Here is a 14,773-nt window from a genome sequence, read left to right as displayed (position 1 = left end):
TGTAAGCTGCCTTTTTAAAGTTTAAAGTGGGAACCAAGAGCTGCCCTAGTTGTTACCGAGAGCTTATCCTTGTAGGATTTTCCCTTTGAACTGCTGGCCTCCACTCCCCACCTTCCGCCACCTTACCAAGTTATATCAGAAACAGCTGTTTTTGAATGAGGTTTGTTATGTAGGTGGGGGTGAAGACTTGCCATACAGGAATCCTTAGTTCTCGAAAGCAGACTGCAGTGTGATCCAGAGAAGATGCACTTTGTAAAACAAGGACAAAAGCCTTGTCTGTGCACACACAAACTTTTTTGTTCCTCTAAAGTGCCTTACTGAATACTGATTATGAATGATGCAAAGAGACATATAAATAAGGTGAGTTACAGTTTACAGGAGGGGGCTTTCCTTTGGAGTGAATGTGGCACTTCTTTCCTGTTTGTTGTTGCCAGCCAGAAAGATGCTCTGACAAAATTCCCAGGTTTTAGGTTTTGGGGGCTTTAAAAAGAAAGTTTCTGGTCTTTGTGATTGCAGAAGGTGACACATGTTGTTTCTTGACGACTATTATTGTGCTTACTCTCTGCTTTAAAAATATAACAAACCTTACCTGTGATTTTAAAGGTTATTTAGGTGTCGGCACCTAACTTCCCACCCTGCCGCTCCCCCTCTGCCCCAGCCGTAGCTCTTTGTGCTGTACTAGCAACTGTTCCTTTATATTTTTAGGAGTGCCTTGTTAGATAGAACATGGGTATTTTTGGTAGGAGATGCCTCATTGCACATATAGACAATTCCATGCACCTTACTGACACCTTTGTGGAGGACCTTGCTATGTCTATGGAAGATATGGTATTGGAGAGGGTCTCTGTGATGTCTGCTCTGTGGTTGAGCAGATGATGGATTTGATTACAGAAACCACCCTTGGTCAGATGTGCACCTAGGAAGTAGTAGCCTAGACTACCTGTGTGGGCAGACTGAGCCCCATGTGATTCTGCCCGGCAGGAACAAAAAACATAATAGGAAGCTTTGCTGTAAGAGAGTAGGGACTAGAAAAAGCTCATAGCTGCATTGCATTCATTTCTTCACCTATTGATAATCATGCCTTGAAATAGCTTTTCAGTTCAGTTTCATGATCATTGTACATATCAAGAGATATGTAGCTATATGCTTTGAATACAAAATAGATTTTTTTAAAACTTTTGAGGCAAAATTTAAGGCAGTGTGATAAGTTTTTTACATTCCTCAACGTGTACTCTATGTGGATTGTTATTATTACTTTTCGTCAACACTGTTCTTGACCTGGCCATAAGCCTGCCAAAAGTTTGCTTTGCTGAGTTTTTCTTGTCTGTCTGGAGGCATTCAGCTTTAAAAACCTCAATAATTTTCTGAGAAAGAGCAAAATATTGCAAATATATCCATTTTAGAATAATCCAATGGATGCATTTGGAAATTAGTGGTACCTTCATTAATCCTGTGAGTGGAGTGTAGAATGCAAAACCTCTTCTGGTTCCAAATTCTACTTTAGTTTTGTTTTACAATGGTCATTGGTTGAGAAGCTAATGAAGTTTTTTTTGTTTTATCATGGACAATTGAAAGTTGAAGAGGTGTTTTTTCTTCTTTTTTAAATGGCGTGTTCTTTGGCTTTCTTGTATAAGTCATCTGATAGCTTTGTGTGCCCCATTCCTAACCAATTACAGTAAGGGGCTCTTTCTCCCCCCCCCCCAAATAGACATGCTGTAGTAGCTGCTGTATTATTTCCTGACTTAGTTCAAGGGACTGGTATCCTCTTCGTTAAGTTTGATTTTTAGACTTGGTTCACGGTTTTTTGTTATCTAAAAATAATGCATGCAAATAATGAACAAATGAATGTTGTTTTCTTTTAGTACAGAAATGGGTGTTCTCCCCTGCCCCTGTGTATATAGGATTAAATGGCGGAAACCAATAGTTGAGGCTATACGTACTGTAGACTGAAGTATCTGTTTCTTTTTCTAGCAATTGAATCATCCAAATGTAATCAAATACTATGCATCATTTATTGAAGACAATGAACTAAATATTGTACTGGAATTAGCAGATGCTGGAGACCTATCTAGAATGATCAAGGTAGGCGTTTTTCCTAACAGAGAGTTTTCTTTCTTTTTTAATATATTCATTGTTTGAAATAGATAGAAATCATATTTTATTTTTCATATTTTGTTTTGATTCTAATTACTCTGGTTTTATTTCTGGATTCTCAGGTACCCTAAATTATAAGTGTTTGCCGCAAATCCTACTCCAGGTTTCAATTCTGTAAATCCTTTCCAAGCTATCAAAGTGTCCATATTTATATCTCACTATCAAAGTTTGCTGCTAATCTTAAAATGCCATGCATGATTGCAAGGAAACATAGATGAGGAGGAGATCATCATTATACTCCAAATCTGGCATTGTGCCAGCCATAATATTTAATGTTGGCATTTCTGTTTATAAATTCTCCCCTTTGAGATTTTTACCATAATAATTCAGCTGTAAAACCAGATTGTATGTTTAAAATGTTGGTACTGACCATCCAAACATGGAGGAACATGTTTCTTTCTGAAGTTGTGAAAACAAAGCAAAACAATCAAAAGCCCTTGGTGCCTATGAAGGCTGCTTCCATAACGCTTGATTTTTGCCAGCAGGAATGAACCCACAAGTCATTGCAGTGATAATATGGAAAGAGCTTACACCAGTGACCTCTCAAAAATCAGACAGTAGGCTGCTATGCTCTTAGTTGCAATGCTGGCTGGGTGATTTGGCACCAAACTGAAAGTGCTATGATAGAAGTACAAGCTTGTGAAGAATATTTGCAGGAGTCCCTCCACAATGCACCATTTGAGATGTTCTGTCCATTCATTCATTCATTCATCCAGCCATTCATTTATTCGAGTATTTCTAAACCACCAACTTATTAAAAAAATATGGCCTCCAATTTTTTTTTTAAAAAAAACCCATAAAATTACAAAATCATAAAAAACAACACTGAAATGCTTGGCTAAACAGAAATGTTTTCAACAGGAGGTGAAATGATAGAATTGTGAGTGCCTGTGTGATTTCAGTGGGAGCAGTGTTCCAAAATATTGGTGCCCCTGTACTAAAACCCTTAGTTTTTGTAGAAGCTAAATGAATAGAAAATAAACCAAATAGAAACTAAACTACAAATCACCATTTGTACACACTAAAATAAATAACCGTGGCACAGCCAGGGGGGCTTCGGCTTGTTCCACTTCTCCTGTTTAGGGGATGAGGACTCTGCACCCATGTTAGTTTCTGGGGCTTTGTTCCCTAACCTGACCCTAGGAAAACCCTGGGGAAAAGTTATGAGTCATTTTTTAAATTGACCTAATTGGGGTATATTTGCTCAGATTAATAAAATACAGGAACGGTCAACCTGTTGGGACTTGTTGAACATATTTGCAAATCAGCGAAACTGTGTATATGTACACACACACACCCAGAACCAAGCTCGCACTACAACCTATTCTATTGGCCACAACAGAATGCTTCTTTCAGACAGTGGGAAGGGACTCCGAAGGAAAGCCTGCACAGGCCCATGTGTGACCCTTTGTCAAAGTGCTTTTTACGAATGTATAAACAGTGAACACTCTTGGCATATTTCTATGGAATTCCAGGCTGTTTCCACAAGCTACATTCATTTCTTCGTTCACCATAAAGCAACAAGGGTTTTCTGAGAGATTTTTGGAACGCTGAGTCATATTCTGATATCCTAATGAGGCACAAGATCATGCTTAACCTATTCCAGTGGAAGAGAAATAAAGGTCTCAGGTGGTATCAGAGGTCTGCTTACTACCACCTATTTGGCTTTGTAGCAAAACAAACCCCAACCCAGTTTTGCCACCCTTCTTCTTCCTGTAATGTTTAGGGAAAGGAATGGGAACTAGTTGGCTGTGCTGGAGTGAACGTGACTGTTCTGTGCACTGAACTTTGAACAAGACCATGAGCATTTTAAGCTGGGAAGGAAGTTAGGAAGACCAACTGATTGCCATTTTCCATTACTGTTATTAGACTTTCCAACAATCCCAATTATAATTTTAGCACACTAAAAACTAGTAAGTTTGCCAATTGGAGTAACACACTGGAAAGATTTCAACAGCCAGCTGTTCAAAATTTTGAGATTAGTTCTTAGATTAAACGTATTCAAGTTCACAGTTGGGTTAATTGTATTATATTATGTATGGGGAAAGTGTGAAGCTAGCTAATCTTATGTCTTTATTTATTATTAATTTATATAGGCAGCATTTAAAACAACAAAGCTAAAAAGCCAAAACAACTTCATCATAGTTGAGGGTTTTTTGTTTGTTTCTTAACTTGCACTCAGCTAAATGAATTACTCTAAGAGCTGCATTTAAGATACTTAAGCTTGGGTAGATCATTCCATTCTATTTTTATATATTCATTTCTTGTCAAATAATCAGTTCCCTCCCCAATACAAGTCCTTTGTTCTCCAGACTAGATTATTGTTGTTTTTCACTGCATTGTAAGTGTCTCAGGTTTATTGGATACAAAAAGTGTGCTTTTTAATTAGTCCTCACCCTCTGCCTTCAAAATACTATTTTTGTGACTCTTAGAAGGAATATTAACTTTGCTTTACAGCATAGAGTTGAAACTGCATCTTTGTGCTTTGAAGAATATTCCTTGCCAAGATGACATTTTTAAGCCAAGAGGGTGAAAAATGTGGTGCTACAAAGATTGACAATGTCCTGTTAATATTTATAACCAAATTGTATATATTTTGCTTATGAATTAATAATTCTGTAGGTTTACACTTGCTACAATATGAAGGTTTTGTTTTCTCTTCTGTATATTCCAATTTGACATAACATTTAATATGAGCCCTCTCTTTCTTTTCCCTTTCTGTGACAGACTTCATTATGGCCTATTGATGCCTTTATTTTACCTAGGACTGTCAAACCTGTCCATTTAACTCCTTTCATTCTAGCATTTGAAATTCGGTGATACATTTGGCGGATATTTAGTCAAGGCAGCATTTTCCCTTTAACAGAAATACAAATATATCCTTTTTAGCACTGAAAACCATTTTATACACACACAGATTCATGGAAGGCCAGGCATAGCTTACAACAGTGGCATTAACCCAGTATTTGCTCAGAGAGACCAGTTCTGGTTTATAATTCGTTTTTTGTTATTAAAGAAACCACAATTTTAAATCTGTGATTATTGAAGTTATAATTTAATCTACTTATGAATCCATTTTATGCATTTTCTTCTGATTTTACCCTAGAGATGTCCAAAATTGCCTGCAATGCAATTTGGCTGTGTGGCTATTTCTTACCTATCTTTTTCTTGAGAGTAGTTTATGATGTCCTCTTAACGTAGGCATCATGTTTAATGTAGTGAACTCGGATTGCTGTTTGAAGTTAATGACAGCCTATCAGGCTATGATTAAATATGTATAAGGTGTCACACTATACTCATATTTTCATAGTTCTTGTAGTGGGATCAGCATGAGTTTATTTTAGGTATATAAAGACTGAGGGAAGGAGGGAAGTACAATGAATGCATCCCCAGCTCTCTCTTTTTTAAATGAGAACACAATAGAAAAATAAGAACATTTCTCTCACTGTGTGTATATGTGTGTGTGCTGTTTTTTATACGAGCAGTGAGAAACACAGTAATTAGGAGTCAGGCGCAAGATCTTGGAATCCAATAAGGATAATAGTGGCTACTGACTCTCTTTTCATTAGACAATACAGATGAATCTTCAGCACAGTGTTGTGCTATTGAGTGCTTTACCCTAATGAGCAAAAAAGAATCTGATGTCTAAAAGTTTAAATGGGTAACTCATTATGATGGTGCCACCATATTGACAGTCCTATGAATAAGGTCATTCATGCAGGTTGGTGATTTCCCAACTTCCTACTCTCAGAGACCCCTTTCCACATCATTTAAAATGTGTTTAGTATCTCATTTTATATTCCATCTTCCTATACATTTGTGTGTGAACGAACTACCTAGGCATTGCAGTGGATATAAGATTCTACGTTTGAAAATGCACATTCAGTTCACTAGGACCATCCACCAGGTCTGCTGAGTATAAATGACCATCACCCCAAATAAAACAAGAAGTGTTCTAGAGCGCAACTGACAGACTGCACAGTCCTGACTTTGCTGACACCATGCTTCTCCCCTCACTGTTCTGGTAAGCAGCAGTGGTGCTGCTGCTGGAAAGCCATGGCTGCAGCTCCATTCTACTGGATGAGATGCTCCTGCTGTCATCCAGGATTTAATCCCAAATTGTGCTGTTGACCTGCATCAATGAGATGGGTGAATGACTTGGATTTTCCAAGCTTGTCTGCTTGGGTTCTTGTTGCAATGCTGACTCAGACTTGATGGTTAGGAAGGAGGTGGTCACTGTGCTATCCCATCTCCCTCTTCAGCTTCCTGTCTGATCAAATTCAGTTTCGAGTGTTTACACTTGATATTAGGCACTTAGTTTGAAATTCCATTATTGCATATATAATCCTGCTGCCTAACAATCTCCTTGCTGGGATCGGTCTTGTTTTTGGTTTTGAGGAGCCACAGAACAGTGGTTTGGGGAGACTTCAACACACATGCTTAGACTGCCATATCTGTTATGGTCCAGGATTTTACTGCAGTCATTCCAAAATGCCCCTAACTCAACAAGTGCAGCAGGTTATATAATTTCTCAACCAGAAAGGATGATTGCTACTAAATTCCTGAGAGTCCTTTCTGTTAGCATGCTTCTCATTCTTGTTCAATCACATTCTAGAATTCAGAAATTACCTGTTATGTAGACACGATGGTTTTTAAGCACTCTGTACCACTGTATAGAACTGTCTTGGCTCTTTTGTACATCAAGTACTTGGAGATTATGAATTGGCTGGGATGATCGCCAGATGTATGTGGAGGGAAAGCTGAATCAGGTGTGACCAAACACAGTTTAGAGCTCACTTTATAGTTTATATTGTGGCGGTAACAGCAGCTAAGAAGGAATGCTTTCCTAGCATCACCGTATCTGCACAATACTGGCTGGAGGAGCAATTTTGAGTGGCTAAAGGAGTCCTTTAGATGGATCTCTAGGTTATATTGGAGAATGCTCAAGTGCCCACTGTGGACATTTGCAAACCACTTCAAAACTTTGAGACCATAATTATAGCATGTAAAGAAAAATAACTCTTTTCTCTCTAGAGTGAGGACTAGGCAGGATTGAAGCTACAGAAGGCATGATAATGTTTGAGCCTGGTGTGAAAACTAAGAAGAACAGGGATGTGATTTATACCCTAACTTGTTCATATAAATTCATGGTACTGTGTGAATGGCACTGTACTGGGGTGAGAGTCTTGACTAATAACTTGAAAAGTAATCCTGCTACATTGTATTATGGCTACATTGTCAAGGTGAGAGTCCGTTTTATTCTGTTCTGTTTATTTAAATGATTTATATACCGTCCTCCAGCAATACTTTCAGGGTGATCTGCAAAAACAAGATAAATACAAAAGCAAAATATAATTGATGGTTTAAATAGTAATACAAAGAAAATAATGGAAAATTTAACAATTCCTGGTGCAAAAAAGGTACTAGGATTAGCACAAGCTTAACTTCAATGAGGAAGTAATTCCATAAGAGTGTGTCATAGCTGAGAAGACTCTCTCTAGACACCAACCACCTTTCCTCAGCTGGTGGGGACACCAGGACAACTAGACAGCCTCAATTGTGGTCTTTAAGGCAGCCTTCCCAATCTGGTTCCATTCAGATGTTTGCTGGGGAAGTGTGTGGTGAACACTGAGAATTGGATTAGAATAGAGGGCAGTCTGTTTCCACATTCACATACCTTTTCTTGGGTTCCCTGAAGGTTAGTTAATGCATTAGTGAAACAAAAGGAAAGAAACGGCTCTCTTTCCCTTGCCTCTTCTTAAATACAGTTGTACCTTGGTTGTCGAATGCTTTGGTACTTGGACGTTTTGGCTCCCAAATGGCGCAAACCCAGAAGTGTGTGTTCTGGTTTGTGAACGTTTTTCAGAAGCCGAACGTTCCAACGCGGCTTCTGCGGCTTCCAATTGAGTGCAGGAAGCTCCTGCAGCCAATTGGAAGCTGCGCCTTGGTTTCTGAACCGTTTCAGGAGTCAAACGGGCTCCCGGAAAGGATTAAGTTCGACAACAAAGGTACGACGGTATGAGAGCAGCCAGCCAAATCTACACTTTCAACATTTTTTTATTGTTAAACACTGAAGTTTATTTTTAAAAACTTTCTTTAAAAATTTAATTTTTCTTTGAGACTTCTGCATATGCTAGAGTAAAGACATTTGCTACTACTGTGAACTGAAAAATGCTTTTGATATGTACCATATACTGATTATCCAAACATTGAGATGGTACATTACAGATGCCATTATGTCACCTTTCTCCTCTGAGCTTTTCTTATTAGTTTTTAAAGGCTGTTTTTTTAAAAACACACACACACAAAACCCAATATTTTTCAACAGTACACCAGGCAACACTAGCTAGATTAATTATAGAACAAAGTCTCGAGTTAATATATTTTTTATTAAGCATCTTCCTAAAGGAAATATAAAGCAGTGCTTTGAACTGACTATACCTATGTTTGCTGTTAAAAGTTTTGAAGCTACCTGTGGTACCTATTTTGTGTCATTTTTTTACTCTTTGTAATTTCAGGTGGTTCCCCCCTTTCATTCTTATATACATACATAGAATATATATGCAGGTTTTGGTGTCTTCGTGTGTCTTCCCGTGTAAGAGTTGGGGTGTCTAGGCGACGTTTCGACGAGGTCTCACTCGTCATCTTCAGGCTGGTGCTTTCGGCTTCTTGTTACTGGAACAGAGCAGGAAGCCGAAAGCACCAGCCTGAAGATGACGAGTGAGACCTCGTCGAAACGTCGCCTAGACACCCCAACTCTTACACGGGAAGACACCCGAAGACACCAAAACCTGCATTCCTGTACCCGTGAAAATCTACGAAAGCAAATAGAATATATATGTATATAGATATATTCTATCATTCTTGATTCAAACTCTCTGACACCAAGAGCTGACAAGCCCTACTAATATCTATGAGCATTTTTTTATATATATTAGGAGCGTGTGCTTTTTGTAACTCATTATTTTTTTCCAGTTTCTAAGAACCAGCAGCACTGCTGCAGTAGCAGGTTGGAGCTGTCATGACAGCAGTTGGACAGGAACTGCAACCCTGCAAGCACTCCTGTCTGGAAAACTGCTTCAATTGTTTTCACTTGCTGTAGCAGTGTTGCTGGTTGCCAGATAATGTAATACCTTTGTCCCCACCTAGGGATGCTTGGAAAGTTCAGTCTTTGCTAATGCCTACACTGAACTGCTCTGTTTCTTGATAAATGGGATACGGTCTGTGTCCTCTGGCAAAAGTGGAACACATCTAAATCTGATCTGGATCATGAATGCATCCATGCTCTGCATTACTCTGCCCTCTTAAATGTGGTTGGGACACAAACTGCAGTCTCTTGCATTTTTATCTTTTAGTTCTGCTACAAGACTTAAATGTAACTGTTCCATTTGTTTGCTAGCCTTTGAACCCCTCTTTTCTAATCTGATGAAGGTTCTAGCCTACAAAGGCTCATACTAAACTGCTGCCTTTAGGATACCCCAAAACTCTTTGTTGTCCCCCCCAATAAAAACTTATTTAAATGTTTTGGAAATAATCATAACCTTACTTAAATATTTTTTTTCTGGGGAAGGTAAGCTTGCCTTGTTGTTTTAGCCTTTATTAGACTCTCAAGACTCTTTAATCCCCTCCCTATAACTTTCCTTATATGCCCATGTAGGTTTCATGAGAGGCAAGTGAATTCCAAATACATGGTTGATCTACTCGTGGTATATTGTATTTTGCAGCAATGCTAGGGATATATCAAGATAGATAGCTAACTAGTTAGCTAGTTAATTCCCCATTTAGGGAAGTTTTTAATGTCTGATGTTTTATTGTATTTTTAATATTTTGTTGGAAGCCACCCAGAGTGGCTGGGGAAACCCAGCCAGATGGGTGGGGTATAAATTATTGTTGTTGTTGTTGTTAAAAATCTCACTATAATTAAAACAAGTTCTTGTTACAAATTTGATCCAAAAATGCCCTGCTAGCAGAAAGCATCTTCTACCAAAGAAGGCCTGCTTCCATAAGAAAAGTAACCCCCAAATCAAGAGAAGTTATTCAGTTTGCACAAAGTTTTGTGTAGTACTTTTTATGACCCATTAGCTTTGGCAAATCTCAAGACAAACTGGGCTATTCCAAGCAGATTTGGAACTTGTTAAAGGTTAAAGCAGGCTCCCCCAGATTTATTTTGAATTTATTCTGGAAAGGAGTAGCTTTGATGTTTTAACCCCCCAATATTGAAAGTGGCTTGCACTCTAAAACAAAACAAATTAACCAATTAAGCCAATATAAACAAAAAACTACAAAATCACACAGTGAAAGAACAGAAAACCATTTACACAACTAGCTAACTAAGCTCCATGAAATAATGTGTGTTTCTATTTTGGAAAGGAAAAAAACACACTTGAGAGATGCTTCCAGTAAGTGTAGAGAACTGTAAGTTAGATGTGCCAATGATCTGACCCTGTTTTTTTCTTATGTTTTTGTGCTTCTGTGCCTTTGTAAAAAGGCAAGCAGGCAGACACCCTTAGATAAAGAATTCCAAGAAATGCTACAAAGAAAACCATAGGTTGTAGTGTAATAGAGGACTAAACATTTCATTATATACTCGTACCTTGGAACTTGAACGCCTTGCGAGACTAACGTTTTGGCTCCCGAACGCCACAAACCTGGAAGTGATTGTTCTGGTTTGCGAACGTTCTTTGGAACCTGAATGTCTGTTGCGACTTCTGCGGCTTCCAGTTGGCTGCAGGAGCTCTCTGCAGCCAATCGGAAGCTGCGCCTTTCCGAACGTTTTAGAAGTCAAACGGACATCCAGAACAGATTCCGAGGTACGACTGTATACCATATAGTTCTATGCCATAGCAGAAGGGCCGCTCAGCACTAGAGCTATGCATTCAAAAGGTCCTGGATCGAGGCCCTGACATTCCTTTGGTAGGACTGAGAAAGTCCTTGAAACTCTGGACACCTACCTTCTTCCAGTCAAGTATCTTCACCATGTACCTTCAGACATCCGGTCTTTGGAAGGACCAAGCTTCCAGGTAAGCTCTGGAGCAGATACATTTCTCTACTTGGTTCTGCATTGGGGCAAAAAAATTACGGTAAACCCCAGTGTTAGCATACCACACCAAATCTCAAAAAAATTGATTTCATTAGTGCACATAACACTTTTGAGAACGTTTTGGGACAAGTAAGGTGTAGAATATATAGGAACAGCTGGCGTTGTACAATGAGTTTTTGTTAGAAGTTTGTCTAAAAATACATTGTTAAAAGTCTTTTCAGGGTTCATTTTAAAAACAATAAAATCTGCTTTCTATGCATATACTTGAAGTTGTGTATTTGTTTCTAAATGAAAAGAAACCCGGTATCTATCTATCTATCTATCTTGTTGACATCAAACAGTCCTCTGATATGCAAATCCCAGCTATGGGGAGAGTAGATACAGAGTTTGTTTTGGATTCAGTCCAGGTCTGAGGAAAGCAGCATTTAAAGAGCTTGCATTCAAACATTGCATCATTTCAGTTTTTGAAAATATTTTGAGGAAATTAAAAGTGTGTGTGTGTCTCAGCATACAGTCATACCTCGGGTTAGAGACGCTTCAGGTTGCGTACCGCGCTGAACCTGGAAGTACCGGAATGGGTTACTTCCGGGTTTCAGCGCTCGCGCATGCACAGAAACTGTTGCCTTGGTTTCTCTCCCCCCCCTGGAATCGTGCCCTGTGTTTAAGGTTACGGGCAACTCTATCCTGGGGAAGGAAAGCCTCCTTCCTTCACTCCTCCTCCTCCTCCTCTTCTTCAGGGGTGGGCTCCTTCTCTGCCCCCCCCCACCAACAAGGTCCCATGGGGTTGTAAAGCAAGCCAGACCATTTAGCACCGACCCCATTCATTCCAGCAGCTGTCCGTCATCCACTTCAAGCCCTGCGAAAAATATCATCACCATTATTATTATTATTATTATTAGTAGTAGTAGTAGTAGTAGTAGTACTGCCCTCCACCCATATCAGGGCGGCTCACAGCCTGAAACTACAGTACTAAGCACATGCTAAACACTAGAACAAAGGCAAACCAAACCACGCCAGCAAACCACCTCCTTCCTTATTTGTGAAACAAGCCTGTTAATTGCCTATCCAACAACCACCAAAAGGCACTGAAGGTTTTTGAGATCAATGCAAGCTAAAAAGCATTGCAGGGGGTTGGGCTAGATGACCCACTAGATGACCCTTCCAATTCTACGTTTTTTCTGAAAAACACACACACACAACCCAACCACGGTCCCTCTGCAGTCCTCCCCCCAAGCAACTATGTGCGTGCCTTGTCTTGCTACCTGTGGTTTTTGGTCTCTCGTCAGCCCCCTCCCCCCAATCTATTCATATTCCTTTCTCCCTAATCTCCAGTATTACATTTTTCTCTGGTTGAGACTTAAAACAGAAAGCCCTAATTCCCAACTGTGTTTCTTGCTGCAGTCCTACTGTCTACTCAGAAGTAAGGTCCTATTAGATTCAGCAGGACTTACTCTCAGGTAAGTGCAGTTAGGGCTGCAGCCTTTGTGACCCAGGTTTTGGGTCCTTTTTAGGTTCAGGATGTCACTGCTTTTAACTAACAATGAATTCTCAAAAGTCAGCCCCACTGTTTCCAACAAGGTTTAAAGGTAAAGGTAAAGGGAACCCTGACCATTAGGTCCAGTTGTGACCGACTCTGGGGTTGCGGCGCTCATCTCGCTTTATTGGCCGAGGGAGCCGGCGTACAGCTTCCGGGTCATGTGGCCAGCATGACTAAGCCGCTTCTGGCAAACCAGAGCAGCGCACAGAAACGCCGTTTACCTTCCCGCCGGAGCGGTACCTATTTATCTACTTGCACTTTGACATGCTTTCGAACTGCTCGGTGGGCAGGAGCTGGGACCGAGCAACTGGAGCTCACCTGTCGCGGGGATTCGAACCACTGACCTTCTGATCGGCAAGTCCTAGGCTCTGTGGTTTAACCCACAGCGCCACCCGCGTCCCGTTACTTACATACAAAGCCCTAAATAACCCTGGATCAGGTTACCTGAAATACCTCTTCCTTCACTTGTCCAGGAAGGGGACTATGATCAGCTAATCAGTTTCAGCATGGCCTGATGTGTATTGGCTTGTGATAACACGGAAGCAGCTTCCCTCACTGTTAGGGTCAGTGCTGGTGAAATATGAGAGGCTGTCTCAGCGTTGGCATTCTGCTAGCTCCTGAAGGCACACCTGTTTAGGCAAGCCCTCCCCTGAACTGAACTTCTGATTTTATTATTTTAACTTTAAGGAAAAAAAAACTGTTTTAATTGCCATGTCTTTAATTGTTTGTTTAATTGTATGTGTTAATTACAGATGTTTTAAGGCTGTGATATGCTTTAATTATGGATTGATGTTATTGATTTTATAGCTCTAAACTTCCTTAGAAGCCATTTTGGCATAAAAGTGGTATGTAACGTAATAAATAATAAAATGGGGCCAGCGAATTGAAGGAACTGCACTAGTAGCCTCTAAACAGCAACACATTTCTGAATGAATTTCTGGATTTCTGGATTTTAAATAAATGATGACTATATGGCTTCTTCGCCTTTGCGTGAAACCTTATCTGGAATTGAGAGCTGATTAAAATATTAAGGGAAATTATATGGTCTCTCTCTCTCCCCCCACCCCCCGTGAACTTTAATGCTTCAGAATGAATGTGGTGATAAAATGTTAAGACTGCAGGTAAAAGGCTAGAGCATCAGTGCTATCCTAATACTACACCTCTTGTTTTTTGCAACATATATATTTTTTTTACACAGGGAAACATTTGAAAATATAACCTCCCACTTAATGCTAAAATATCAGTACCTTGTGCTGTTTTTTTTTTAATGTTTCGACTTGTTCACGGTTCCAAATAAATCAATACCACAGTCAGGTAAATGTGTTTAGGCTCAGAGTGCCACACACTGCAGATTCTGCTATTCAGTGAGTGCATGTTTAACTGATTTGGGGGCAGCGGAGTCGGGGGTGCAGCTTCAATACCTTGGCAACAAGGTTTCGTTACCTAAAGGACATATGTTGCCATTGTGGTTTGAATTACATTTGTTTCAAATATTGGTTGACTCAGTTAGCACACAGCTGTTAATTTTCTTTTAAAGCCATTTTCTTTATCCCACTTAACCTTGTCCTGTCAAGGAAGAGGAAGATATCATATAAATAGGATAGATCAGTGGCAGACTTATGGGTGGCAGTTTTCTTCTCAGCTTGAACATAGCTCTGACAGCCGCCTTACACCTGCCACGCTTGCAGGTCTTTAGAGTTGGCAGTGTAATAGTATCCTTAGCCAACAATAAAAGAAAAACATGCAGTTGTTTTGCAGTCCTGGCATTACAGTTACTGAAATAAATCACACACACACACCTGCCATTTTATTTGGTCAAATAACTGTTTCTAGACAGACCTAGAAACCCTGCATGCTCCTTGGAGGTACGAGAAAGTTTTAAACAAATAATAGAAAATACTGCAATAAATTCATTGGGAAGCAGTATTTCTGTGGTATAGCATTGTAGTCTGAAATGTGTTCCAATGAGCTGGTTCAGGCACCATGATAGGCATGAACTGCAGTATGCCTCAGGGTCTCCTTCAATGCCATGCTGGAGGTGG

General features: G+C 39.7%; 1 protein-coding gene across 9 annotated transcripts in view; it reads left to right on the top strand.

Annotated features, from left to right (window-relative positions):
- The window catches only part of NEK7 (NIMA related kinase 7), an 80,851-nt gene that overhangs the window by 39,976 nt on the left and 26,102 nt on the right, over positions 1-14,773 (top strand). For all 9 annotated transcript variants that reach the window (XM_083506861.1, XM_083506862.1, XM_083506867.1 and 6 more), the window contains one exon: positions 1,972-2,082. In XM_083506861.1, the coding sequence (XP_083362987.1) occupies positions 1,972-2,082 (111 nt within the window). The remainder of the gene's footprint in view (positions 1-1,971; positions 2,083-14,773) is intronic.

Source organism: Podarcis liolepis (genome assembly GCF_965112155.1).
Source record: "Podarcis liolepis genome assembly, chromosome: 6".
Taxonomy (NCBI): Eukaryota; Metazoa; Chordata; class Lepidosauria; order Squamata; family Lacertidae; genus Podarcis; species Podarcis liolepis.
The sequence above is the reverse complement of the archived record's forward strand: the minus strand, read 5'-3'. Positions and strand labels throughout refer to the sequence as shown.